Here is a 27749-nt window from a genome sequence, read left to right on the forward strand (position 1 = left end):
AACTGCCCTTGCTCTTGCTTGGACTGGCCCAGCCACCTGTCCTACATCAAGATCTTCGACGTGGGCACACGCTACATGGTGAACCGAGTACAGGACCACATCCAGAGCCGCACAGTATACTATCTTATGAACATCCACGTCACACCCCGCTCCATCTACCTATGCCGGCATGGTGAGAGTGAACTCAACCTCAGAGGCCGCATTGGAGGTGACTCTGGCCTCTCAGCTCGGGGCAAGCAGGTAGGGAAGGCCCCATGTACCCAGAGGCATTGGCTGATCTGGACCAGGGGGTGCCACAGGTGGGTGGAGTAGCCACTACCTGGGTCCTGAGGATTGGGAGTCTCAGTGACAGGGTAGAAGCAGGTTCTGGTCACTCACACTCTTCTGCCCTGATAGCCACTCAGTCTTGAACCATCCTTGAATGCTACCATGTGCCCACAGGAGCTGCAAGGCTGAGAAGCTAGGTCTTGACTCCAGTCCTGCTCATATCTGGCTGCTTCTCCAACCCCAGCATGATAAGCACCTTGGCCCCTGCCTGACTGGTCCCCTCATCTTCCTCACAACTCTATGCCTTAAAGTACTTGTGCGGTTTCCACACTTAGGCTGCCTTCCTCTGTCAGCTGATGACCACCACTTGCACACACAGCTACCCTGAAGTGCCCTACCCTTGAATCCATCTTCTCCTCCCTTACTCAGGACTGATGCTATACCCCCTCCAACCCACTGCAGATCATCACACTGTCAGCACTTATCTCCCACCTGTTACTGCTTCCTTCCTGCCCCACCTCCCACACCTCCTTCCAGGGTCCAGTTGCTGCTCCATGGTCTGGTCTAGGAAGCCCTTCCCTGTCCTCTCCAGTCCCCAGACAGCTTACCATGCCCTAGGCTCCATCTCTCCCAGTACTGGCCCATCTCTGACTTTATGGCATGAGTCCTTACTACCCAGCTAAGCATGGTGACCTGCACGTTATGGGTGCTGGCTCACTAAATGGACATATTTTCCCCAGTGTTCAGCCCTGTGCCTAGGCTTGTTAGCACAGGTTCCTGCTGGGGGAATCGCTTGGGGATGGGACAAATGGGATATGGGTGCGCAGGGAGGAAACACCCTCTTTCATTGGACACTTGTGGCCTCATTTAATCTTCTCAGCAGCTCTGTGGGGTGGGCATTACCATCACCAGTTTATGGATAAGGAAGCTGAGTCCCAGACAGGAGCAGAGAGCAGCCCCAGGTCAGACACAGTGGGAGCCAGGACTGACAACCAGGCCTTCCTGGCTGCCCTCAGCAGCCCCACTGCAGAGGTGGCATTGTCACAGGCAAGGGACTGCAACTATCCTCATGGCTCCCTTTCTGTGGCCTTCACACTGGCAGCCTCCCCTCAAGAGGGATTCCCCTCAAGAGCAGAGTCAAAGGCCACCAGAGGCATCACCCCCACCTTGTGGCACCACCTGCAGGGTTGTCTTGGGTGGGGCTGGCCACAGCCTTGCCCACCTAGCTCAGCACCCAGCTTGGACACATGGCCATCTCCACACACATGTGAGCATGGACACACACCCGCCTGGCCACCACCTTCACGCGTGGGCACAGTGCACCACGCACTTTCCCAGGGACTGTCACCACATCCATTACAGTAGCTCACCTACCGTGTGCCAGGGAGTGCTCTGGGCGCTTCCCATCCACGAACTAATCTCCACTGCAGAGACCAGGCTGGGTGAGCGAATGCTGTTCACATCTCACAGCAGGAGATCCCAGGCCAGAGAGGGCAGGGACGCCCCAGGGCACAGGGAGCCTGTATAAAGGAGCTGCAGCAGTTTAACCCCATCACCTACCGCCGCCCCCCAGTCAGGGCTCCTTCCACCAGAGCACACTGACTGCTGCTGACTCAGAACCCGCCCTTAGAATGTGTGCACCCAGTGCCCATATTCGTACGTGTAAACGCGTGCCTGTGTCTATGCGTTTGTGCCCATGTTCCTCACACACATCTGTACACAGAATAACGTGCCTGGGCGCAGAGGAGAGTGAGTCACTGGCTCCTTGGGGCTCCCACCACCCGCCCTTCGTGGTTTCTCTTGGTGCTGTCACCGTTTCCCTCCCTGGACTTGCTGTGTCTTGAGAACAGGACACCCTGATATTCAGTGCAGGTCCACACTTACTCAGCACATGTTTGAATGTAGTTAGAACCTGGGTACCAGCACCCCTACTAAAGCAATAAGAATTCAAAGACTCAAAGAGAAATATTCCCCAAATCCCACTCCACCACATCTAGACCACAGTCTGAGTACCCAGAACCCAAGAAATCGCTGCCCTGTGGTCTGGTGTCTGTTTCCAGTGCCTGTGTGGCCCTATCACAGAGTCTGTCCACCTAAAAGCAGACCATATCACAGGAGTGTTCACCCCTAGGTCAAGGTGTGGCCAAAGGGTCACTGTTTGTGGATCAGGGGGATCTGTGAGGATATGATGTGGGCAGAACTTGGTCATGTGACTGGATTATCCACAAACTTGAACTCAAGGCATCTATGAGTGCAGGATGGAGGCAGGAAGAGAAGGGAGGTGGACTGTGGGTGGAGAGCCACCCTATGCACTCTTGTCCCAGTCTCCACAAATGTTAGAGGTGGACTGTTTGAAGGAATGAATAACTGACGGGGAGGGGGGGGGACGTTCAGTGAACAAGCAACAACAAACGGACACACACACACACACATAAATGCACATATTCTATTCTATTCCCTTGATCCGTAGTCACATGGGAAAGTATATGGCTTTTTATAAACTGGAAACATTTAAACTGTATTCTTGCTTGTTCATCATCATTCTACCATTTGTGATAGATTTGCGCTTGTTCTCATGGCTACCCTGTCTTCTTTCATCTCTCTCTCCCCTCCTCTCCTCATCTGTACCCACTACTTTCCAGTATGCTTATGCCCTGGCCAACTTCATTCAGTCCCAGGACATCAGCTCCCTGAAAGTGTGGACCAGCCACATGAAGAGGACTATCCAGACAGCTGAGGCCCTGGGCGTCCCCTATGAGCAGTGGAAGGCCCTGAATGAGATTGATGCGGTGAGACGTAGGGGAATGGATTTCCTGGTGGATGGTGGGGCTTCACTCTCAGCTTATACCCTGGGTTGTCTCTGCTGGCTCCTATGGTAACCTAATTAATTCAACAAACATTTCTTGACAACCAATCATATGCCAGACACTATTCTGTGTGTTGAGGATCTGTGAAGGCTGGAACAGACAAGTCCTTTGAACTCATGGAGCCCATATGCAGACAGTAAATAAGACACTGCATCTCATGTGACAAAGGGTTGTGAGAGGGGAAGTACAAGGGACTATGGAGGCTGAGGGTGCTTCTGACAAGACTTAATGGTGTGAGATTTACAAGGAAAGCTTCCTAGATGAAGGTGGAGATGAGAAAAGAAACAGGCAAAACGGTCTGGGAGTGAGGGAATAAATTTAATTTCAGTGGCAAGGAACAGCTCATGTGAAGGCCCAGAGATGAGAATAGAGCATGGCATGTTCAGAGAACGGAGGCTAGAACAGCAGAGAGGCTGGGACAATGGTTATGAGGTCTGGAGATACGGGAGATAAGGTTGGAAAGGAAGGTAGCTCATAGGGCTTTATAGCGTGTTGAGGAATTTGGATGCTGACCTATAAATGGGAAGCCATTGATGTAGTCTAAGTCAAGGAGGAATGGCTTGAATGTGATTCACTTTTAAAAAATAAAATAAAAAAGACCATTCTGGCCACGTGTGGAGACTAGGTAGGAAGAGGGCCAGAACGAGCATGTAAACTGGTATGGAGGTGACTGCGTTAGTCCAGGAAGAGGTGAGGGTGTGATGGACCAGAGTAGTGGCACTGGAGATGGAACGAAGAAGAACTTGAGGAATATTTTATCGGACCCTTATCACATGGCAATCTCTCTTTGGGCCAGGTTTTCCTATGAGCTCTTTTTTAAAATGTTTTTATTTGTTTTTGAAAGAGAGGGAGGGAGAGGGAAAGAGAGAGAGAAATATCAATGATGAGAGAGAATCATTGATTGGCTGCCTCCTGCACACCCCACACTGCAGAAAGAGCCTACGACCTGGGCATGTGCCCTGACTGGGAATTGAACCATGACCTCCTGGTTCATAGGTCAATGCTCAATCATTGAGCCACACTATCTGGGCCCATGAGTTCTTTGAAAAGGCATTGTTTCCTCTCCATTGTTTCACCTGCACTATAGATACACTGATATCAGATAGCGGCACATAAGTTATGATTGTTAGACCCCAAAGTAAAAACTTAACCACAGATACAAATAACTTGAATGTAGGTAGGTTAACCTGCTTGCCTACTAGGTATGCCTCTATAAATACTGACAAGTATGTGTGTGTGTACATATGTCCTTAACGATAGATGTACAGCGATACCCATACTTACAAAAAGGGATATGTAGCATCGTTCTGCATATCACATGTATTTGCTATAAGATACATGCAAGAAAATATGTCAGCTCTTCATCCTAAGAGTTCAGTTATGGTTTGTTTCTTGCACACATGTGATATAAACATTTATTTGATACCTACTTTGTTTCACAAAATCTGTTTCACATATTTTGGTTCCTGTCTTCACTGAATTTTCAGGCTCAACAGGTTAGACAGAGGAATACAAAGCAGTGTGTGTAATACAGGCTCTGGTAGGCTAGACTGTGGGCGCACAGATGTTGAGGCAGGACAGGTGGCCCAGCCAGGATCTGCCTGGAGGAAGTGATGCCAATGTTAACTTGGAAGGTTAATAGTGAGCCAGATAGAGAATATCAGGAGTGGTATGCCAGGCAGAGAGAACAGCTTAAACAAAGAGGGTATTGTGTGTGTGCAGCTGCTAAGGTTGTAGCAGTGGGGGCTAAGAGGGAGGAAAAAGGAATAGATTTGAGAGAAATTTAGGAGGTAGAATCCTAGCAATGGGTTACGAGGGTGTGGATGAGGAAGAAGCAAGAATTTAGAATGATGCCTATGTTTCTGGTTTGTTTTCCATGATCAATAATATATTGTTAATTAGTTCCATTTACTGAGTCTTTAAAATGTGCCTTGTATATCCTGTACTAGTCTCTTTTGCACATATTACCTCTAATATTCAAAACACTCTTGTGCGGTCATTGTAATTCTCCTTGTTTTGCAGATGAGGAAAATAAAATTCAGAGAGGCTAGGCAGTTTTCCTGAAGTCAATAGGGAATCAGTGACCGTTTCCACTGGCAACAGGTTCTCAGAATGCCTCTGAATAGAGAGTTAAAGCCAATCTGGAAGGATGTTGTGTGTCCTATAGGGTGCACTTTCTCCCATGGATAGGGCCAGTTGAAGAAGTTGGACAATGCATAGCTGTTTGTGGGCTGGGGAAGAGGTGAACCTCACACCAGAGCCTGCTGCTTCCCCTACAGGAAGGTCTAATCCTTGGAATCCACACAACCAGATGGAAAACCAACATCGCTTCCCCACCCCACCAGCAGCCACCTCACTTCTGGGGATTTCTAAGTGGACTCAGAGTTCTCATATGCTCCCGAGGGACAGTCTCTGAGCTCTCAATTCCTCCTTTGGGTAAAGAGAGTGTATCTCCCATAGGCCCACTCTGAAACTGTTAGGGATTTACTAACGCTTGCCTTCTGAGATGTGTGTGGATAGCTGTTTCTTTATCTGCCAGAGATCCTGGAGCAGAGGTGGGGCAAGGAGGGATGAGAGATGCTCTAAAATGGAAGAACCCTGCTGTGGACGTGCATAAACTTGCACACACAGTCACAGACACTCACCACAGTATGCTTACAGTCACAGACATGCACTTCATGGACACTAATCAGACACAGGCTCTCTCTCAGACACATCTACCAATAACAGCTACACCATACGCACAGACGTATACACACTTACAAACACACCTAGAGATACATGCAGACACAATCACAATCACCATAGACACACATGCAGTCTTTGCAAATTTCTACATCACATGAGCACAGAGGCATACCATGGACACACACACAGTATATCACACAACCTCAAGCATATTATCACAAATTCACACAAGCTTCAGGTATAGGCACACAGATGTTCACACATATCCACCAGAAACATAATCAGGGACATACACACTCACAGATATACATGCCACAGACACACTGAGGTACACATGGAAAGACAGACCACAGAAACATTCACGGAGGCATTTTCTCAGATGCTTAGACACCCTGTACACACATAATCACATGAGCACACTACATATGATGAGACAAATATACAAACACAAAGCATAGATCCCTCAACATACCATAGGTACACACCATAAGCATGCTGCACACACACATGCAAAGTCACAAATCCTTAAGCCCACATATTTTTTTTTAAATCATCACCCAAGGATATTTTTTCATTGATTTCTAGGGAGTGTTGGAGGGGGAAGGAGAAGGAGCAAGAGAGAAGAGCATCGATGTGAGAGAGACACATTGATTGGTTGCCTCCCACACGCACCCCTACAGGGGCTGGAGCACCTGCAACCGAGATAAGTGCCCTTGACCGGGAATCAAATCCGTGACCCTTTGGTCTATGGGCCAATGCTCTAACCACTGAGCAACTGGCCAGGGAAAACCCTCATATTTATAAAAATACATACACATATGTACAATATACACCTACAAACCTATTAGGACAATCATATAGTAACACCAGAGACTCACCATGCTGAACACATCTATACACATGCACTCTCACATCTGCACAGCCACATACCTCGCACACACACACACACACACACACACGCATATACACTCAGACAACAGGCACAAACCTAAAGCTGTGTTCACAGAAACCTAGGTGCTACTGTTCTACAATCATTTGGCCTTAAAACTATGGTAAAGGCAGGCCAGGATGGCATGGCTCAGTGGTTGAACATCAACCTATGAACCGGGGGTCACAGTTCAATTCCCAGTCAGGGCACTTTCCCGGTTTTCGGGCTTAATCCCTAGTGTGGGGTGTGCAGGAGGCAGCCAGGCTGTGTGGATTTCACCATGTGAATACTTTTGTCCCCAAATAATTTTTCCTCAGGGTGTCTGTGAGGAGATGACCTATGAAGAAATCCAGGAACATTACCCTGAGGAATTTGCACTACGGGACCAAGATAAATATCGCTACCGCTATCCCAAGGGAGAGGTAAGCTTTGAAGGGTGGACTGATTCCTAGAACTCCTCCTCAGTATCCTCATTCCAACCCTCGAGGTTTCTTAGTTTCCTAGATTGCTTTCGAAACAGAATAAAGCATATATTGCAGCAACTGCCACCCCACAGGCACATAATTTTCTGGCCCTAGGCTGACTCAGATTCTTGGCTATGGGCAACAAATTCCTCTGTTTTAAAAGGAGGGTGGGGGAGGGGCAGAGGTCAGTGGGGGAAAAAAGAGAGAGAGACATATGTACTACTATTTGTAATACCTTAAACAATAAAATTTATAAATAAATAAATAAATAGATAGATAAATAAATAAATAAATAAAAGCTATACGTTTGCCCTGGCCAGTGTTTCTCAGTGGTTAGAGCATTGGCCCATGCACCAAAGGGTCTTGGGGTTCGATTTCCGGTCAAGGGCATGTACCTGGGTTGCAGGTTCGATCTCCCACCCTGGTTGGGTTTGTGTGGGAGGCAACCAATCAATGTGTCTCTCTCACATCGATGTTTTTCTCTGCCCCCACCTCTTTCCCTTCGTACATCCCTCACTTCCACCCTCTCTAAAAATCAATGGGAAAAATATCCTCTGGTGATGATTAAATAAATGAATAAATGAATGAATGAATGAATGAATGAATGAATGAATGGATGAATAAAATAAAAGCTACATATTTGCCTGCTGTTTCCTCTCTGCTTTCAGGAGGACTCACCTTACCTAGACTTTGTCTCTGATATACTTTCACTAAAGGCACTTGAACTACTTCAACATACTCTTTGGGTTGGAGTCCAAATGGACAATGGCTAATATTTTAACCTACTTCTTTGCCACCACATAAACCAGACCATCAGTTCTCTATCCCCATAAGAAGTTAATCCTCATTGCTTTCTACACTGCCTCCATTTAGCCAGTTCTACATTTTAGAGTATTTATTAGTCATACCCCATTTCTGATACAAATTCCTGGGAATAGTTATCAGAAAAGCTAACATCAGGGAATATAAAACAATTGATAGCCTGTGTTACAAAGCATTTTCACTTTTTTATCTTCATCCTCAGAAATGACATTATAAAGTTGGTCTGAGTTTGCTCTCATTTTCCTTTATATATTTTGAAGCTATGTCATTAGAGGCATATAAATTTAAAGCAATTATATCTTCTTAGCAAATTGTATATTTTATTATTATATAGTGAGCAAACCTCCTTTCTCCTGGAAATGGTTTTGCCTAAAAGTGTATTTTATTTCATATTAGCATAGCTATATAAGATTTCTTATAGTTAGTATTTGCCTAGTTCATCTTTATCTGCTTATTATTTTGAGCTTCTTTTTGTCTTTTTGTTTTGTGTCTATTATAAACAGTGCATAGTTGACTTTTGTTGTTTTTAATACAAATTGCAAATATATGTCTTTTGAATGGTAGGTTTGGTACATTTACTTTTATTGTAATCACTAATTTGTTTCAGCTTATTTCTGGTCTCTTGTTTGGAGCTCTCTATGCTTTATTTTTTCTCTTTTCCTCCCTTCTTTAGAATTGATAGAGTTTTTAGATCTATATTTGAGTTATATAATCTGTTTCTGTTCTTTTAGAGGTTGCTCAGCATTTTAATATGCATGACTAACAAAATCTAAAATCTACCTTTCCCCTAAATTAAGATAAGAATTTTAACTCTAGTCATTCCCTCTCCCAACTTACATGTTCATTACTGTTTTGTATTTTAGTGCAACCTTGTGTCATAATCTTCAAATGAATTCTTATTGTTATTATTAAACGTGTTATTGTATACAGTCGGTGTTTGTTTATATTTAATCACATGTTTACCAATTCCTTTTATCAATTTTTCTCCTTGCATCTCAAGTTTTCCCTCTGGGTTCAATTTCCATTTTCCTTTAGAAGTTTATTTAGGAGGATCTGTTGGTAGTAAACTCACCATTTTTGTCTAAAAATGTCTTGGTGGGGTTCAGTCCTAGATGATACTTTTGGTATAAAACTCTAGGTTCATGGTTGTTTTCTCTCAGCACTTTGAAGATAGTACCCCCACGCTGTCTTCTGACTTCTAATGGCTAAGAAGTCTCCTATCAGTCTAATTGGTATTTCTTTTCTCTCTGCCTGTTTTTAGGGTCTTTGTATCTTTTTTTGCTTTTAAGTTCTACTCTGATATATCTAAATATTCATTTCTTTTCATTTATCTTGCTTGAGTTGGACTCCTGTACCTGAGAATTGGGATTTTCATCAATTCTAGAAAAACTCTTAGGCATTATATCTTTAATTATTCTTCTCTCACATGCTCTCTATTATCTCCTTCTGGAAACACAATTAGACATGTGTTAGTCCTGTCTCTATTCTTTAGGTCTCCTAACTATTTTTCTTATTTTTTATCTCTTTGCTGCAGTTGAAATAATTTCTTCAGCTCTGTCTTCCAAATTCCTATTTCTTCCGTTGTATCTAAATTTCTGTTCACTCCAACAATTGAGTTTTAAATGTTAATTAATATATATGTATATATTTTGTTTCTAGAATTCTATTTAGTTCTGTTTCAAATCTACATCATGTATTTGGTAGCATCTTTTTCTTATATTTTTTTTCTCCATCTTTTAATTTTTAAAAATTTTTAAACATATTCATTTTATATTTTGGATTATTTATCTTGAGTTTTTCAAGTTCTCATCTTGTTTGTTTTTTCTGTTTATTTTCATTCATAATAGTTTATTTTTCTTTGTGTATTGTGAGCTTCAGTTTGGCAAAAATTTATCTGTAGGATTCCCACGTGGTCTGAGTTGAGAGAATCCAGAGAAAATGTCTATTTGCTTCTTCCAGACACTCCAAGAAGCTAACAACTTGAATCACTTTTTATTAAACTCTCAGCTTAGAATTTTCTAGAACACATGAATAGTGTAATTCTGAACCAAAAACCCACTTGAGGGTAGACTTCTGGTTCTACATTCTTATAGGAGACATTTTCTAAATTTTTATACTCAGAGTCGAACAGAGACAGATATAAGTTCTTATTGTTACCCTTTGCCTATATATACTTTTTTTCTAGTTTACACTTTTATTGAGGATGTAGCCCTTTGAGGGTCTCAGGTTTATTGGAGAAATTCAGTCCCAACTCTCTACTTTGTATATACCTAAGGCCTTGTCTCATGTCTCTATAAGGTTTTAAAAATTCAAGCCTCACCCAGCCAGTGTGGCTCAGTGGTTGAGCATCAATCTATGAACCATGAGGTCACGGTTCCATTCTGGGTCAGGGCACATGTCCAGGTTAAGGGCTCGATCCCCAGTAGGGGGCGTGCAGGAGGCAGCCAATCCATATTCTCTCTCATCATTGATGTTTCTATCTCTCCCTCTCTCTTCCTCTCTGAATTCAATACAAAATATATTTAAACAATAATAATAAAATAAAAATAAAAACTCAAGCCTCTTGGAAAATATGATTATAGATGCCCCCATGGTAGTTGTTGCTTCCACATCCACTTAGCACCCTTGTTTACCAAGGTTTTCTTCATTTTGGAACCCTATCTTTATAATGTTTCCTTAATTTTCTTGAAAAGTCAGCCGTGCGGACATTTATTTTATCTAGCTTTTCTAGGAATTTTTTGTAGCGAGAAGCTTTATTATTGTTATTGATATCTAGTTGGATATATTGATTGCTCCCCATTTAACAGATGAGAAACCAAGAACTTAAGAAGGAAGTGAGTTGCCTAAGGTCGTACTGCTTGGTCAACAGCTGAACTGACACCACATCCAGGTTTTCCTGATGTCTAGTCTAGAGTTCCTCTCCTCTGGGCAAATGTGCCTCATCTCCCTTTCTTAACCGAAGTATTTTCTTCTTTTTAGTCCTACGAGGATCTGGTTCAGCGGCTGGAGCCAGTTATAATGGAGCTAGAACGGCAGGAAAATGTACTGGTGATCTGCCACCAAGCTGTCATGAGGTGCCTCCTGGCCTACTTCCTGGATAAGAGCTCAGGTACCACTGTCCTCTCTGTTCCTGGCATGGGGAGCTGGATGTCATTTGAGACCCTGACACTAGCAATTGGTGGTTTATATCTTCATAGTTAAGAGCACAGTGTCTAGAACAGTGATGGCGAACCTATGACATGCGAACTCATTTTTTGGGTTGATTTTTCTTTGTTAAATGGCATTTAAATATATAAAATAAGTATCAAAAATATAAGTCTTTGTTTTACTATGGTTGCAAATATCAAAAAATTTCTATATGTGACACGGCACCAGAGTTAAGTTAGGCTTTTTCAAAATGCTGACACGCCGAGCTCAAAAGGTTCGCCATCACTGGTCTAGAACAAAGATGCCTGAGTTCAGGTTCTTGCTCTGTCACACACTAGCTTTGGCAAATTACTTTAACCTGGCCTCGGTTTCCTCATCTCTAAAATGGGAAAGAAAATGATGACGTTTAAATAAATCAAAATGTGTAAAGAGCTTAAAATAGTTCATGACACATAGCATGGGCTACATAAGTCTTAGCTACTATTATTAGTATTACTACCATTCCGAGCTAACGTCTTCAAAGCTGGCCTTAACAGTCTGCCTTGATCTGGGAAAGCTAAGCTATTATTTCTCTGAAGCACGCTGTCTGCAGGTAGTAATGGACCTTCCCTGACCTCATGATCCTGATTTTAGGTTTCTATGTTGCTGTAGAGGTGATTTTCTCAAGATAGTGTTTCCATTGTTTTACATTTAAATGATTATTTCTTTTTCTAAAAAATGTCTAGACATTGTTGAGTATTTATACACTGAGTACACATACTGAGTTGCAAACTCAGGCAGGTGGACTGGCAAGAGACTATTGTGCCACCTTCGAGTGAGAGAGTCCACTTCTGACGGGGATGCTGACGTATTGGCATCTCCTGGACACTGAGGGTGTGTGAGGACAGTGCAAAGCCATATTTGAAGTGGGCAGTGTTTGCAGATTTGTATCATTTCTATGTTGTTAATTTCAAAATCAAGGGCACTTGGACTATATAGTCATCCAGATTTGGAACCTGGGGAACTTGAGACTTCACATTGGACAAATCATTCCCTCAATTTCCTCACTGAAAAGGGGTGGGGGGGGGTCCCTGTGCTACTAGGTTTCTGATACCATCCACACATCTACTGCTCGGTGCTATCTTTGAGACTGCAAGGCAAGCACAGTAACCTGACTGTGCAGGTGAGGAAATGGCGGCTTTGAGAGGTCAAATGACTGGCCCTACCTAGGTCATAGGGCTTAGAGGGTTTGGGAAGGACATTAATCCCAGATGCATTCCAGAAGCCTTCCCCTCTCACACATGTATGGGATGTGTGGGTGGCTCGTGCATGTCCAATTGGCACACTACTTTACCCACTTCCTACCTGCTTTCATGCACAGGCCACACCAGCTGCTCACAGCTGCCCTGGGAGCTGAGCCAGGCAGGCTGAGCACAAGCTCCGACCCCTATTACTCAGGTGAGGAATCTGAGGCCCAGAGAGATGATGTGACTAAGGATGCAGACCCAGCAGACCTCACAGCTAGGGCACTCTCAAAGCACACCTAGTCCAATCCTATGCTGTAAGAGATGGGAACTCTCAGAGCCAGAGAGAGAAAAAGTAGGGCCAGGCCACTTGTGGAGGTGGTGGCAGAGCAGGGTCAGAGACCTCCGGCAAGTGGGTTCCCTATTCTGAGTTTGTTCCCTCACATCTGCCATGAGGAACAGTAACTCCCACAGAGTATCAGCAAGGATGGAAGGAGATAGTGCACCAAAGTACCGGGCTCAGGGCCCGACAGTGATGCTGACCAAGAAGAGGAGAAGGAGCAGTATGGACACCTAGGAAATTGCCAAAACAGATGTTTCAGGTGGCTGGGAGGGCATTGGCACGCCCTTAAAAGTGTAAGAGAGGCCCAGCATGGCTCAGTGGTTGAGTGTTGACCTATGAACCAGGAGGTCACAGTTCTATCCCGGTAGGGGTGGATTCATCCCCAGTGGGGGGGCCTTGCAAGAGGCAGCTGATCAATGATTCTCTGTCATTGAAGTTTCTATCTCTTCCTCTCCCTTTCTCTTTGAAATCAATAAAAAATATTTTTTAAGTGTAGGAGGGACTCTAGGGATGAGAAGCCATGAAGGTGGGTTCTGGCTTAATGAAAGGAGATGGGGAGTGGTATGGGCAGTCTGGGTGGATGGATAGGTGGTGTCATCAGAGAGTGTTGAAATCTGGAGGTGTCAACTCAAGATACTATGAGCCCCTCAAAGAGTGGCAGCCGACTGCAGTGGACAGAGCACACAATTGAACCTCTCAGAGGGTTCTGGGTTCTAGGCCCAGGGCTGCCACTCCCTGGCTGTGTGCCCTAGGACGAGTGTCTTCACTCTGAGAGCCTCGCTCTCCTCATCTGTGCAATGGGTCTGATCATCCCCTCTCCTCAGGGCTGTCTGGTAAATACAACCTAGGCCCGTACAAGAAATTATAAGTGCATATTGAGAGAACTTTATGCATCATCGTCAATACCTGGAAACAAGGGAATAATGCTTGTCCACCAAAAAGAGAGAGCGGCGTCAGGGGGCGCAGGGCCGTGTGGGGGAAAGGCTGTGCAGGCTGCGCAGGTACCCACACCCCCATCCCAGGGCCTCAGGAACCCCTTGTGGAGATGCACTGTGGGCCTCTGTGGCCGGGGAGCCTGTGGAAGAGCCAGGGCTGGGGCTGGGGGTGGGGGGGTGGAAGCCTGCCTTGGGGTCATGGTTGCCCTGTGAGTGAGGAGGTAGGCCACCTCCAGGGTGACCATCCTGGCCATCCCAGGGGACCCACGGCCCGGCTGCATTCCCCAGGGCCCGCCTGCCTCCCCTCTGCTCTCTTCCTCCCTGGCCACCCTGCAGGCTGTGGGGGAGTGGGCCCCAGGGGAGGCCGACCATGGGGCAGGGCTGTGGACAGGGGAGAGTGCTGTCAACCTGCAGGCCTGGGGGCCTGGAGAACCGCCCCCCCAGCACCCTGTCTCTGATGGCTGCTTTCTCCTCCTTTCCAGATGAGCTGCCATATCTCAAGTGCCCTCTGCACACAGTGCTCAAACTCACACCTGTGGCTTATGGTGAGAGCCCCTACCTTTATCTGGGGAAAGTCACATAGAGGCCATGAGAATACCTCCAGTGCCTACCATTTGCCCAGTAGAGTCCTAGGGGAGGTTCCTTGTGTGGGTAGTTGGATGTCCTGGTAGAGGTGGGCCTGATGGTGGCAAGATGAGCACTGAGCATAGAACACCAAACTGTAGCAGGGTCACGGGGGGCAGGAGGGGTGGGGAGAGTAGTCTCCAAAGGGGACCAGGGGAACAATTAAGTGTATATTGGGGCCATATTGAAGAAAGGCCTCAAAGGCTAGACTCTCTTGGGGCATTAGTTAGCTGTGAAATGTCCATGAGTAGGGAAGAGACAGACAAATCTTTCTGGACTGTGAACAGGACAAATGGTGTACTGAATCCCAGAGTAGAGTGCAACCCAGAGATGGAGCTAAGGGGGCTTCCACAGGCATTGGGTCTCCTCTGCCAGCCCCAGTCCCATGATACCATCCTCCTCCTTCTTCAGGCTCCCCAAAACTCCCTGTGACCTCCATACCTTGAAGGTTCCATAACCATTGTCCTCTAATTACACTTTATCTGGAGCTGATGGTCTCAAGGCAGTGGCCCAGATCTCCACCACTTCACCATCTGACAGAGCTGGGAGGACCACAGAGCTCCATCATTATTATGTAGATTAGATTGCTGTCCCACAGACCCCAAGACTTGGGGGAGCCCCAGAGATCATCTCTTTTCTTCTCGCCATTGACAGTTGAGCAACTGAGGCTCAGAGACCACTGAGACGATTAGGGGAAGAGCTGGCAGGATGTCTCTTTGGTGGCCTCTTAGGCCTGGTGTCTTCCCCACACATCACAAAGCTAGTCTAAGTTCCCTCCCTACCGGGAAGTCACAACTACACACAGCATGGAGCTGGGGGTGTGGGTGGTGATGGGCACATTGAGGAATGACACCTCAGGAAAGACTTATTCTTTCATTGGGGGCTTATGGATGGGTTTTTCTTTTTGAGGATGCAAAGTGGAGTCCATCTACCTGAATGTGGAGGCCGTAAACACACACCGAGAGAAGCCTGAGGTAGGTGAGGGCCTCTGTGACCTATGTGGGCACATGGTGAAAGCACCCTCCCCACCCAAAGGGCCACCCCAGTGCCACAGACCTTGGGTGTTTTGCAGCATCAAATAGAATAACCAGCACCTAGAAATGCTGGAACCTCCGCCCAGATTTGGAGGCAGCATGGAGATGCAGGGCTAGGGCAGCCCCTCCCAAAAAGGCCTCAGACCAGACTCCTCCAGGCTCTCCTGAGAAAAGGACCAGGATGCAGGCCTGGCTGAAGGAGGGGAGCCTGGTAGTGAGGACAACCGACAGGGGATGGGCTAGGGCTCCACACTGCTGTCTCCTTCCTGTTAATCCTGGGCTTTCTTCTCTCAGAATGTGGACATCACCCGAGATCCTGAGGAAGCCCTGGACACTGTCCCTGCCCACTACTGAGCTCTCTCCAGGAAGTCAAACTACCTCTTTCCTGACTGTCTTCCACCTTTAGAAGCTTCTATCCTTGCTCTTCCACACTTAGAAGACTTTGGATTTGGTCTCACTGGGAGACCCTGCTTCCAATGAAGAAGCCCTCGGCAGTTCCAAAACAGATGTCGATTTCTAGCTACAACCAAGGAGCTGTCTAGCTCTGGATGAAACTTTTTCCTTAATTTTCATTCTCTGATCAATGAAAACTTCTCTTACTGCCTCTAAGAGGGGAGAGGTGGTCATTGTGAGGCTTCTCCCACAGGATCATCTTAAGATCCTAAGCCCGCAAAGTGGCTCTGGTGCTGTGGGGATGTGGAATGGGTGAGAGCTTCCTGGAGGAAAGACTTCTGGGAGGAGATAGGTCTCTGTGTCTGCCTATGGGCTTTGTTCCTTGGTGGGCAGTGTTCCTGGGACACGACACCATCATCCCTATACTCAGAGAAGCTGTACTTGGACCACAGTGCTCCTGTCTTCTCCAACTCTTGCTGCCATTCTGAGTGTTATCACTGTCCATGTAAATAATCCAAAGAATACCCTAGCCTCCCAGTCCCCCTCAACTCCATGACCACCCACTCCCTGGACATTGGCACCATGTAGACTTCTCCCCAGTGTGACTTCTTAAATACATGCATCCCACTATCTGACCACAGACCCACAGTTCTTACAACTTTCTGTGTCATGCACAGGATCTCTAGCAGCGTGCCTTCTATACAGCAGACATGCACATAGTATTTCTGGCCAGGTATCAGTAATCCAGTGCTGAAAAGACAAACTCATACAGTATTTTCTGGTACTCTAGCCCACCCCACCTTCTCAGGGATTGCCTACTTCAGTCAATTCATGACTATTCTTTTTCTATCTCCTGTCCTTTTCTATTGGCTTTTGCCCCGACGGTCTCTGCAACATGGTCAGGTCTCTCTCCTATCCCAATAAAACTCTCCCTTGTTCCTGTGTCACCCTCTAATTACCCCCCCCCCTCCATTCTTACACAAACATCTCAAAATGAATGTATAATTACTGTCCAGAACCTTCTCCCTGTGCATTCTGTTCCAGGCTTTCCCCCTCCATATCTTTGTTCATATTCCTGCCATGCTTTCCCCAGGTCTGTATCCCACTGAAGTAATCCTTTCCTTTTAGCCAAAAGCTGGACTCCACATTTCCCAAAGAGCTATGCCGATCTTTAGCTCTTCTATGAACTCAAAATGTCACTCACAACAATTAAGCATAATAAAGAAAGAAAACAACTCCAGTTCATTTTGCAAATTTAATGGAACGCTGATACCAAAGTACAACAACAGCACACAGAAAGCGAACAAGAAAGCAGGACTGGCAACTGGATTTTTCATAGCATGTCAACCTCAGCTGATGGGTAGTATCTGCTTAGACTGCTGGGTGGACAAAGATCCCAGGGATGTTCCTTGGCTTCATGGGAAGGAGGGACTGCTGCAGCTCATTAGCGGGATCTGTAAATGTGGGTCATAAACCTGAAAACAAAACGCCAAAAAGGAACATATTTTAGCATCAAATATACTGTTTTCTCATACTTCCTCCACTGTCTTCATCTCCCCACCCTGCCCTCCCACCTCGGGGTTTCTTATAACATTTCCCAGAACTTATATGCATACCCATGGGCCTTGGCTATGGAAATGCTGTAATTACCTGAAACCTCACTAGCCATAGGAGAAGCTACAGGCACCAAGGCTGGTGGCTCCACCACCAAAGGGAGCACCGTTGCTCGGTCCACCGCTGAAGCCAGCACCGGTGTTCAGTCCACCGCCGAAGCCAACGATAGAACTGGGTCCACCATTGAAGCCAATGCTGGTGCTGGGTTCGCCAGTAAAGCCAATACTGGTGTTGGAACCACTGCCAAAGCCAATGATGGTACTCAGTCCTCCGTCGAAGCTGGTATTAGGCCCACCACCAAAGCCATCACTGATGTTGAGGCTACCACTAAAGCCAGCACTGGTGCCAAGTGTGCTGCCAAAACCAGCATTGGTGCCCAGTCCTCCACCAAAGCCATCGCTGGAGATCAGTCCGCCACCAAAGCCAGCACTGGTGCCTAGTCCACCATTGAAGCCAGTGCTGGTGCCTAGTCCACCATTGAAGCCAGTGCTGGTGCTCAGTCCACCACCAAATCCAGTGCCGGCACTTAACCCATCGCCAAAGTTAAAACCCACACTGGTGCTAAGCCCGTTACCAAAACTGGCACTGGTAGCTCCACTAAAGCAGGCGCTGGTGCTAGGAGGGCCACCAAAGCATAGGTTGGTATTAGGCACATTACCAAAGAAACTGGTGCTGGGACCTGCACCAAAGCCAATGCTGGCGCTAGGGGCACTTGCAAAGTCAGTAGCGGTGCTAAGTGCCCCCGTGAAGTCAGCACTAGTGCTGAACATACCGCCAAAGCCAGAGTTGGTGGTGGGTGCACCACCGAAGCCGGGGCTACCACCAACAGCACTGCTGAAACCAGCACTGGTGTTGAGCGCACCGCCAAAGCCGACACTGGTGCTGATTGCACCACCAAAGCTAGCACTAGGATTGGGAGAGCCACTGAAGCAGATGCTGGTGCTCAGTGTGCTGCCAAAGTCAGCAATGGTGCTGGAAGAGCCACTGAACGAGACACTGGTGCTGAGGATGCTATCAAAACCAGTGCTGGTGCTCGGAGAGCCACCGAAGTAGATACTAGTACTGAGCGTGCCACCAAAGCTGGCACCAGAGTTGGGAGAGCCACCAAAGCAGACACTAGTACTGAGTGTGCCACCAAAGCCAGTGCTGGTGCTAAGTGCACCGCTAAAGACGGCACCGGTGCTGGGGGCACTGCCAAAGCTGGTACTGGTAATGAGAGCACCACTGAAGCCAGCAGTGGTGCTCAGTGTGCCTCCAAAGCCAGGGCTGGCCCCGCCACTGAAACTGGTAGTGGTGATGAGTGGGCCACTGAAACTAGAGCTGACCCCACCACCGAAGCTGGCATTGGTATAAGGTGTGCCACCAAAGCTAACGCTGGCTGTGCTGCTGAAGCTGGCACTGGTGCTGGGTGTGCCACCAAAGCTAATGCCAGTTCTGCCACCAAAGCCACCACCACTGGGGCTGGGTGCACCACTGAAGCTAATGCTAGCACCATTGTGGAAGCTAGCTGCGGTGCCAGCTCCTCTGCTGAAGTCGATGTTGGTGCTGGCATCTGCATTTTCGTGGGCTCTGGCCTCAATTTCAAATGAAAATCTGCTCCACGCCTGAGCATCATCGCCTAACTCTTCCCGTGTTAGGCAGTCGATATCCATGTCATCCCAATTCCAGGGCCCAGCCACAGCTTCCTCTCCAATTCCCATTTGGGCTCTTGCCTCAGCCCTGGCCTCAGCCTCAGCCACAGCCACAGCTGCAGCCTGGACTTCCATCTCCACCGCCTCCCGGTACTGAGCAGCCCAGTCCTTGGGGTCTTTCTTCTGCACCTGAAATGGGAATAATAATCATTATAAGGAAAATAACCTTATAATTATGTATTAAGTGCATATTATGGGCTTGGTATAAAACTAGTAGCAATGTTTTTCAAGACTATCATGGGTCAGTCTTGAGATCCAATTTTAGCTCTAATGACTTAGGTACTGTGTGACCTTGGATAAGTTACTTAACCTTATTGAGCCCAAGTGTCTTCATCTGTAATATGGGAAGTGATAAGAGAGTAAATGTGTTATGGATTAACTGCTGTATCTCCCAAAAATTCATATGTTGAAGCACCAGCCCCCAATGTGACTGTATTTGGAGATCGGGCCTTTATGGAGGTCAAGTTAAATGAAGTCATAACGGTGCGACTGTGATCCAATAGGATTAGTGTCCCCATAAGAAGAGGCTCTCTCTCCACCATCTTAGGACACAGTAAGAAGGCATCCATCTGCTTTCCAGGAAAAGAGACCGCAGCAGAAACTAACGCTGTTATACCTTGATCTGGTACTTCTAGCCTCCAGGATTATGAAAAAATAAATTTCTGTCATTTAAGCCATCCAGTCTATGGTATTTTGTTATAGCATTCTGAGCACACTAATGCAAACTATGAAGAATGACTGAAACAATGTAAACTTTACGTTGAGCAGCATCCTGGGACACAATTAAATTCCATATGTTTATATATGAACTGCAGGCTGCCCTGTACCTGCCCATCCCTATACATAGTCTGCCCCAATCAGGGGCAACCCGTACCCTTAATATGCCAAGTCAGGGCAGGTCTCCTATTACCTTGCAGGCAAACTTGAGGACTTTCATCTTGCTAGTCTCATGGTAGGAGCGCAAGCCCCAGAAGAACTCATATTCAGGTGGTCTGCTGTTGGGGACCCTCTTGTACTCCAGGTACCTTAGAGAAAGGAAATGAAACTTGCTTCTAAACAAACAAATCTGTTGTCTAACCACTGGGAACCAGGTGAAAACTTCCTTCAAACACTAAACTCAGCTCCTGGAGAAGATTTCCAAGACCCTTCATCCCCAGACTCACTCCCAAACATAGTTCATGGTCTGGCCTTCACTATTAAGCCATTTCCCATTGACTGTGTGCAAGAGTCACTTGGTGCTGCAGGGGAGGCATGTGTAGGGCATGATGTCACAGGGAGGCCAATGTACCCTGCCACCTGTGAGGAGTAAGCCCAAGTTCCTGTTGGGTGTGTTGTAAACAGAGGAGCCATTCTTCAGACACTCTGCTCTGAGCACACCCCCCTAACAAGGGCCTTGTGTTTGATCTGGCCCAGCCTTGGAATGTCCCACCTATGGGGATTGTGGACAAGACTCAGATTTGGGGCACAGGATGCTGATACCTCTAAAGCTAGTGTAAGAAAGGGGCTTATCAAGCACCTCCTGGACCAGACCAACACACCCAGAACACTTCAGGGCCTGACAACGCCCCAATACACCACTTACTTCTGCTTCACAAACTCGTCTGTGATGAGTTTCCTCACTTCCCCAAAGAGCGAGTGCCTCACCCTGACAATGGGAAAAATAACCCATGAACAGAAATCAGAACTTCCCAGATGAGGACAGAGGCATTTCACAACATGGAAGACACCTCTCTAGCACATGTGGCCATCTTCATGAAACCAAAAAAAAAACAGTAAACACATACATGATCACTAGCAGTAGGCAGTTGAGGCCAAATGGTTCTTTGCCAGGGATACCCTGAAGGTCTATCTTATATCTCATCTTAGAACAGACAGAGGACATAGAGGAGAGAGGGAGCAGGGAGTTAAGGACTAGTTTCCCCATTCACCCATATCAGAGACATGGACCATCTACCCAGCCCGATACCCCCGCCCACTCCACCAGACCACCAGGCTGATGCGATCCTGGGACCATCCTCTCTTGCCAAAGGACAACACGGACAGCAAGTGCTGAGAGAGCCCAATCATACCCAGGGCGCAGCCCCAACTTGCGCAGCACCTCCCAGATGACAGCTGCAAGGGGAGGCAAGAGGAGAGGGACAGAAAATGAACATGTGGAATTCTGGCCATGGCCACCCATTCAGCTGCATGCTCAGCCACTCACCCTCATTGGCCTTGTTGCCATTCATAAAAATGACACTCAGAATCACCATGAGAAGACCTAGTTTGGGTGTGTCCTTGGTCCTAGGGGAATAACAGGACAGAGAGAATGTTTATGTCCGCAGCCATCTGCAAAAAACACACCAGCCAGCTCACTAGGCTAGCCTCTCCCAGATTCCTCAGGTATGGGAGAGTTCTGCCCAGTCTATGCTTCAAGCTCCACGTGACCCTGGGCAAGACACTTAGACCCCTGAGCCTCAGTCTCCTGTCCAGTGAAACGGGAAATCACATCCTCCCCTCCCCGGGCTGCTGAGAGGACAGAAGAAATCCCCCCAACAGAGTTAGACCCTGGCACTCCGCCAATGAGAGGCCCTTCTTCCTCTCACAGGCCCCTCAGCCACCAGAGAATTCACAGCCACCGGTGCTCCTGCCCTTCGAGCAGCGTGACCCACCCACACCAGGAAGGCCTCCCGTGAGAACCACTCTATCAAGACCAGCAGGAGGAGACAAGCAGTGGCAGGGCTGCCTTCCTGGGAAGCTTCTGGACAGACAGACAACCTGACAGTAGGACTGCCCCACCCAGGCTTCGACACCCTTCAGTCCATCATAACCAGGCACAACTTTTGTGGGCAGGGTTCCAGCTACATGCGGGGGCTGGAACGGGCTTTCAGGCCTGTCTTTCCTGACTCTCTAAGGAAGTGTGGGACAGAAGACAGGGATGGGGTAGTGCCATGGACAAAAGCAGAAGCCTCCCTCCCACCCAGCCCTTTCCCAGCTTACGTTCCCAGTATGCCTGCGGAGGATTCCTTAGTGCTGATGAGAATATACAAGCTACTTTGCTTATCAATCTCCTTCAGATTGACTCGAAACATCTGCCAAGTAAAAGAATAACCTGTGAGATAACAAAATTCAGCCTAGGCATCAATGAGCTTCCTGAGCATCCCACAGCTCCCCTTGTACCTAGGGGCCAGTGTGTGTGTGTGTGTGTGTGTGTGTGTGTGTGTGTGTGTGTGTGTGAAATCAGTGAGATAATAAATGTAAAGTACTTAGCTATGAGGCCAGCATACAGAAAACAGGCAAGAAATGTGCTATTGTTATCAATATCACCCTTGTGATTAGTTGGAATCTAGGCAAACAGAGAATGAGGAATAGAAGGAAGAGGTGAGCATCTGGAATACATTCCAGGACATGTCCAGCAGCAGACAGAAATCAAGACTAAGTTGGTTGGCTTGAGTCCTAGCTGTGCTTTTACCACTTACTTGTGTGACTCCTGGCAAGTCTATGCACCTCCCTAGGTCACTGCCTGCCCATCTGCACAGTGATGGGGCTGAGTTAGCGAGTCTCTGTAGTCCCCCCAGAAGGGACGTATACACCTTTGTTTGATTCAAGGCTTCGCCACTGCACCCATCCTCCAGGGCTGCCCCTTCACCTTCTCCAGAGCGTAGCTTGCTCGTTCAATGATCTCTGGGAAATATTCATCATATTCCTGGATGACATCCTTCAGCATGTCTGCAGGAGGGGAGAGGTGGGAGCACCTGGGCTGAGCAGAGGCCACAAAGCTGCAGCCCTTTCGCAAGCCCTGTGGGGTCAGTGCAGTCTGAGTCCTAAACTATGTTTAATGGGAGATGCCATTAACATAGTGTGAGGAGAGTAGGGGAGGACATATGAGGGAAATAGCCCCCAGGGGGTTGGGGAGAGGGGAGTGAGAAGAGAGCTAAGGGAGGAGGGTATGTATGACTCTACCTGAGCGCTTGATGGGGATCTTTGTCTGGTCCTTAACCAACAGGTATTTCACCAACTTATTTGCCTGGGAGAAGAGGAATACATAGGGAAATCTCAATATGTTTTAGAAAACTCAGAAGAATGCCAAAGGGGGCAGGTGAAGAAAAGACTGGGCAGCATAGGAGTCTTACCCTTTCTTGCAAAATGGCCACATCTCGGGGTGGCGGAGGCCTCTGGCCCCATGGATTCCACCTGTAATTACGGCCACCTCTCTCATGCCCAATCAGATGCTTGAACTGCATCATCAGAAAGAAGGAAGGTCCAGAGTCACCAGGTGAAAGAGATGGCTCTGTTTCCTTACCCTACCTCCTCCTGAAAGTCCCTTAAACCCTCCCTGTAGTGGGTCCTGACCTTACTTTTGACCACCCTGAGTCCTAGACTTGTCTTTTACTGTCTTCCAGGCAGGAGTTTCATTTCCCAGCTAGGAAAGGAGCAACCCAAAGGCAGGGCCTGGGGTTCCTCTTCCTTTGGCCACCACTAACTCTGCTAGCTGTACCCCTTGGACAAGTCTCTTCATCTTTCTGGGACTCAATTTTCTTATCTGTAAAACTGGGACATATGATCCCTAGCTGGTAAGAATTTCTTTCAAAACATGAAAACTACCTTTGTGAATGTATCCAACAGAAAGCCTGGAGCATGGTAACTACTATGTAAATACATGTTGCATTATATCTAGGTTGTCATTAAGTATATGGATGTCTTATTTTCCCACCAATCTGTGAACTGCCAGGGAGCAGGAACTACATCACATTCTTCTCAGCATCTCTCACAGCCTATCTGAACACAAAGACTGTCTCAAGGTAAAAAGGCTCAGTAAAATTTTATAGAATAAATGAACAAACTAGGAGGATAGGAATGGAAACCAAGTGCAAATTTAAGGATCGTGATGTCAGAGATCTCACCTTTCGGTTCCTCTTGCCCCGGGTCCTGGTTGTGGGCTCCAGACTCAACTGAGCCAGGTAGTCATCTGCCAGGGCCTGGACAGCAGCAGCAACCTGAGTCTCAAGGGTACTTAAGTTGGTCTGAGAGCTGGCCATCTTGGCCTGAGCTCCTTGGTCAACAATTTGAATCTGAGTTTTAGCTACCCGGGCCTTAGTGGAAGTCTTCTGAGCCCTGGACCCTCTCTTGACCTGAAGAGCGGCAGCGAGAGCTTGGTTTGTGACCATTTGAACGGCAGGTGGGGCCTCAGAGATCTCATAGGCAAAATGTATGCTCTTATTGGCAGCTTTCTTGCCTTTGGATTTTTTGGCCTGGATAGCCGCTGCCGAGGCCTCAATCTGCCTGATACCTCTCTCAGTGGCATCTGGGGCCCCTAGGACAGTGTCAGTATTTGTGCCTTTAACAGTTGCCCTCTTGTCTTTGGAGGCTTTCTTAGTTCAAATGGAAGCTGCCATGGCCTGGGTATTGGTTGTCTCATTGGTAATTTGGCCTTGGGTGGTAGCTGTGTGGATGGTGTTTGAAGCCAATGAGATCTCAGTGGAATTATATATGGCCTTATCGGCAGCCCTCTTAGCCTTGGAAGCTTTCTTAGGCTGGATGGAGGTTACTAAGGCCTGGGAATTTGCTGACTCACTGGCAAGTGGAGCCTGGGTAGTCTGTGGGATGACTGATAGGTAGAGGGCCTTCAAGGGTGACTTGATCTGTGTAGTGACACTCTCACTGCCAATTGGAGATTGAGGGCCTTGGGCTGCCTTAGCAGTAACTCTCTTTGTCTTGTTGGCTTTTTTAGACTGAGTGGTGACTGAAGAAGCTTGAATATTAGCTGCCTCAGTGTAGCTGAAGCCTAGTTGATCTGGGGGCTGATAGGCAGTTTTAAAACCTGCAAAGGTATTTTAGGCTTGTTGATGGTAATCACATTGGCAGATGGGACTGGGGGAGCAACAGGTATTGTCTTAGTAACAGCCTTAATAGGGGCCTTCTTGGTCTTGCTTTTCTTAAGTCGGTTGGCAACTGGTGGGTCCATAGCCAGGGGGTCCTTTGTTGCTGCCAAGAGGGTATGCATCAGCAAGACACTGTCCTCTTCAGTGGTCTCAACGTGTACATCTGGAGGGAAGTGAAGCCCCAAGCTCCCAGGGGTAGGCAGAGGGCCCTATACACTTAGGATTATGATCTGCTGATTCATCTGATCTCCCTACAGCCCACCCTTTCCATGAAGGTCTCCCCTTCTTCTGAGCAGTGATTGAAAGGGAGGGCGAGGGAAAAGGAAGAGAGCAAAAGAAAGAGTCAGGCCTTATGTTTTTTCTCCCCCTCCTCCACCACGCAGGGGTGGACTGAGACAGGCTAGTCAGAAAATGTCGCAACTACAGAGTGGTAGGGGGCTCAAAGCAGGAAGTGAACTCAAGATGGCGCAGCTGGCCAGGCAAGAATGCAGAAGGGCCTCACCTGGACCGGGGGCATCCTATAACCGTAGTCATTTCTCCTATCCATTTTTCTGGGAGGTCATGTAACAGCTGAACCTGAGGGGAAGGGGTCTGAGTTAGGGGAGAATGGAATGAGAGGGAAGAGGAGATTCACCAGATTTTCTGAAGGAGGGGGCAACCTCATCTAACCTTGGGCCCCAAACCCTTCAACTACGGGATTCTCATACTTAGAAACCCAGACCATCTGTTTGTAAACCCTACCTCCTTTTGCCTCTAAACACCCACCAGTCAGTTCTATCACCCCGCCCCTTTACCCTACACAAGTCTGCCGCAACTCAATACTGCGTAACCGCAACGACCAGAGCCCCGCCCATCTCAGGACCTCAGCGCGCAAGCGGCTTTGGTGGACCACAGTCTGACCACCTCAATCCCACACACTCCCCACCGCTTCAACATCTCCACCCACTCTTTCTAACTGCATCACATCTCAGTCCATCTTTCCCCCAAAACCGGCGCCCTCCCTCCTCTCTGCAGTACCACTTTGCTCCGCCCCTGGCCTAACCCCGCCCACGTCTCCTCAGCAGTACAGCCACTCAAAGCCCCTCCGCGATATGCCCCCTCCCTCCGCTCTGCAGTAGTTCCCCGCACTTCCCCTTCCTTTTAATATGCCCCCTCCCTCCGCTCTGCAGTACGTCCCTGCACCGCCCCTCCCCCAAGACCGCCCCCTCACATCCACGTCTACAAGTGATCAGTCCCATCCTTTCTGCAACATGGACACCTCACCCACAAATCCAATGGTATTACGCTTTTGTATATTCCTTGTTCCTGAAACCTACCAAGTTCTGTCCCTTCCCTTTTCAAACCGAAATCTACCTCGTACTACTCCCTGTTTTCTCCCCCTCTGATCCGGGTCATTGCAGCTGTTCAAAAGGCATTCTGCTTCATCCTTTCTCCAAGTCCTGATCCCTTTTGCTGTGGCCCAAATCAGGTCCTGATACCTTTCTCCAGGCTTACAGATTTCTGTCACCGCTTGTCTCTCTCCAGAACTGAAGGTTTCTGCTCCATCCCTTCTACCGCCTGAACGATTTCCCCTTCTCTCCTTTCTGCAGTACCAAACGGGTCTGCATCCCTCCCTCCTGTTGCCTTAACAGAGTCCACATCTCTTCATTCTGTGCCCAAAGGAGATTGCGCCCCCTCCTTTCTCCCTTGCGAACCGGATCCAGGCACCTCTAAACCCAACCACTTCAACGCGGTTAGCTCCCAACCGCCTAGCGGGTTTTCTGCAAAACTTGGGGGCGTAAGGAGTCAAGCAGGTCAGAGCTGCAGACCAGAGGGCACCACAGTTTTCATTAAGCTGGGCACCTTAGCTCACCTCGTCCTTTTGAGTCCAGAAGACGTCTGCTCTCTCCAAGCCTCTCCTTGGGTCTGAGCTTGTCCACTCCCCCTCCCCTGCCGGAAGTGGTCCTGCCTCTTTCCGCCTCCAGAGGGGTCTCCTTCCCTGCCTGTCAACCTCCTCCCTCCTCCCTACTTCCATCTTTCCATTCTCCTCAATATGGCCTCTTTTCTGATTTACTACCCCTATGCAGAAATCCATCTCTCCTATTATCCAGTTGATTTCTACACACACACACACACACACACACACACACACACACACACACCGTGTATCTCTGATCCTATTTGATTCCTCTGTTCCCACTCAAACCCTTACCACAGCCCCCTGTATGCCAACACTAGTTACATAGTGTGTTGTTGTAGCGTGTGCCTGGGTCTCTCTCCCCGGACCTGCTCTGGGGGGCAAGGGACTAGATCATATTTAATTCTGTCTCTCAAGTATGACAAGACTAAAACTAAATACCAAAAGATAAGGTGCCCCCACATCATACGCAATTCAGAATACAAGCAGTAAACGTAAGGAAGTCTACCAAAGGTTTTTATTCCCTGATCAAAGTAACCAAAAGCAGGCAGATGGTGGCGGACAGTTAAAACAGACAAGTAACCTGCATGAGGGTAACTTATTCAGGTTTTTTTCTTCTTCAGTCCTGCAATGAGAGTGTGCCCCACTCATGGTTTGGAGCAACACAGGGAGCTAAAACTGTGATGGAAACTCTGCCATCAATGGGGGAAATACAGACACATTGTGATATGTCAATGTAGGTTCATCAATTGAAACAAATGTACCACTGTGGTGGAAGATGTGAATAATGGAGGGGGTTGAGCATGTGTGAGAGAATAGGGTACATGTTTCAGATCTTGTATTTAGGTCTTTGATCCCATTTTTAATTAATTTTTGTACATGGGGGCAAACTATAATCTAGTTTCATTTGTGTGTATGTGGCTTTCCAATTTTCTGAGCACCATTTATTGA

General features: G+C 47.6%; 2 protein-coding genes across 7 annotated transcripts in view; one reads left to right on the forward strand and one right to left on the reverse strand.

Annotated features, from left to right (window-relative positions):
- PFKFB1 (6-phosphofructo-2-kinase/fructose-2,6-biphosphatase 1) overlaps positions 1–16952 on the forward strand; it is a gene marked incomplete at its 5' end in the record, with an annotated part of 42576 nt that extends 25624 nt beyond the window's left edge. The window contains 6 exons of the mRNA XM_081115103.1: positions 33–240; positions 2910–3056; positions 7068–7172; positions 11016–11145; positions 15218–15282; positions 15637–16952. Coding sequence (XP_080971229.1) covers positions 33–240; positions 2910–3056; positions 7068–7172; positions 11016–11145; positions 15218–15282; positions 15637–15696 — 715 coding nt within the window. The 3' untranslated portion in view covers positions 15697–16952. The remainder of the gene's footprint in view (positions 1–32; positions 241–2909; positions 3057–7067; positions 7173–11015; positions 11146–15217; positions 15283–15636) is intronic.
- A 24-nt stretch (positions 16953–16976) lies between these two features.
- TRO (trophinin) lies at positions 16977–26935 on the reverse strand. 6 transcript variants are annotated; one of them, XM_081115107.1, is made up of 14 exons: positions 26754–26935; positions 25404–25477; positions 23924–24016; positions 23153–23257; positions 22983–23046; positions 22669–22748; positions 22020–22111; positions 21244–21323; positions 21110–21152; positions 20623–20685; positions 19951–20065; positions 19062–19169; positions 17386–17589; positions 16977–17210 (listed from the first exon to the last, which is right to left on the reverse strand). In XM_081115107.1, exons 2-13 carry the CDS (start codon positions 25446–25448, stop codon positions 17413–17415), a joined length of 1065 nt encoding a protein of 354 aa, XP_080971233.1. In that variant the 5' UTR covers positions 25449–25477; positions 26754–26935; the 3' UTR covers positions 16977–17210; positions 17386–17412. The 6 variants fall into 6 exon arrangements, with proteins under 6 accessions (XP_080971233.1, XP_080971235.1, XP_080971232.1 ...); XM_081115109.1 differs by having other exon boundaries at positions 23924–23998; positions 26754–26928; XM_081115106.1 differs by having other exon boundaries at positions 23924–24022; positions 26754–26830.
- Positions 26936–27749: the final 814 nt, after the last annotated feature.

Source organism: Myotis nattereri (assembly GCF_964212035.1).
Source record: "Myotis nattereri genome assembly, chromosome: X".
Taxonomy (NCBI): domain Eukaryota; kingdom Metazoa; phylum Chordata; class Mammalia; order Chiroptera; family Vespertilionidae; genus Myotis; species Myotis nattereri.

What these genes read in the sequence shown, in the direction of transcription:
- TRO (XM_081115104.1), bottom strand. Translation starts at nt 25,448, where the DNA reads ATGGATAGGAGAAATGACTACGGTTATAGGATGCCCCCGGTCCAG. An exon ending in GGGGCAAGAGGAACCGAAAG is followed by an intron (nt 23,258 to 23,923) that starts GTGAGATCTCTG and finishes CTGATGATGCAG; the next exon opens with TTCAAGCATCTGATTGGGCA. An exon ending in AAGTTGGGGCTGCGCCCTGG is followed by an intron (nt 20,686 to 21,109) that starts GTATGATTGGGC and finishes TCCCATTGTCAG; the next exon opens with GGTGAGGCACTCGCTCTTTG.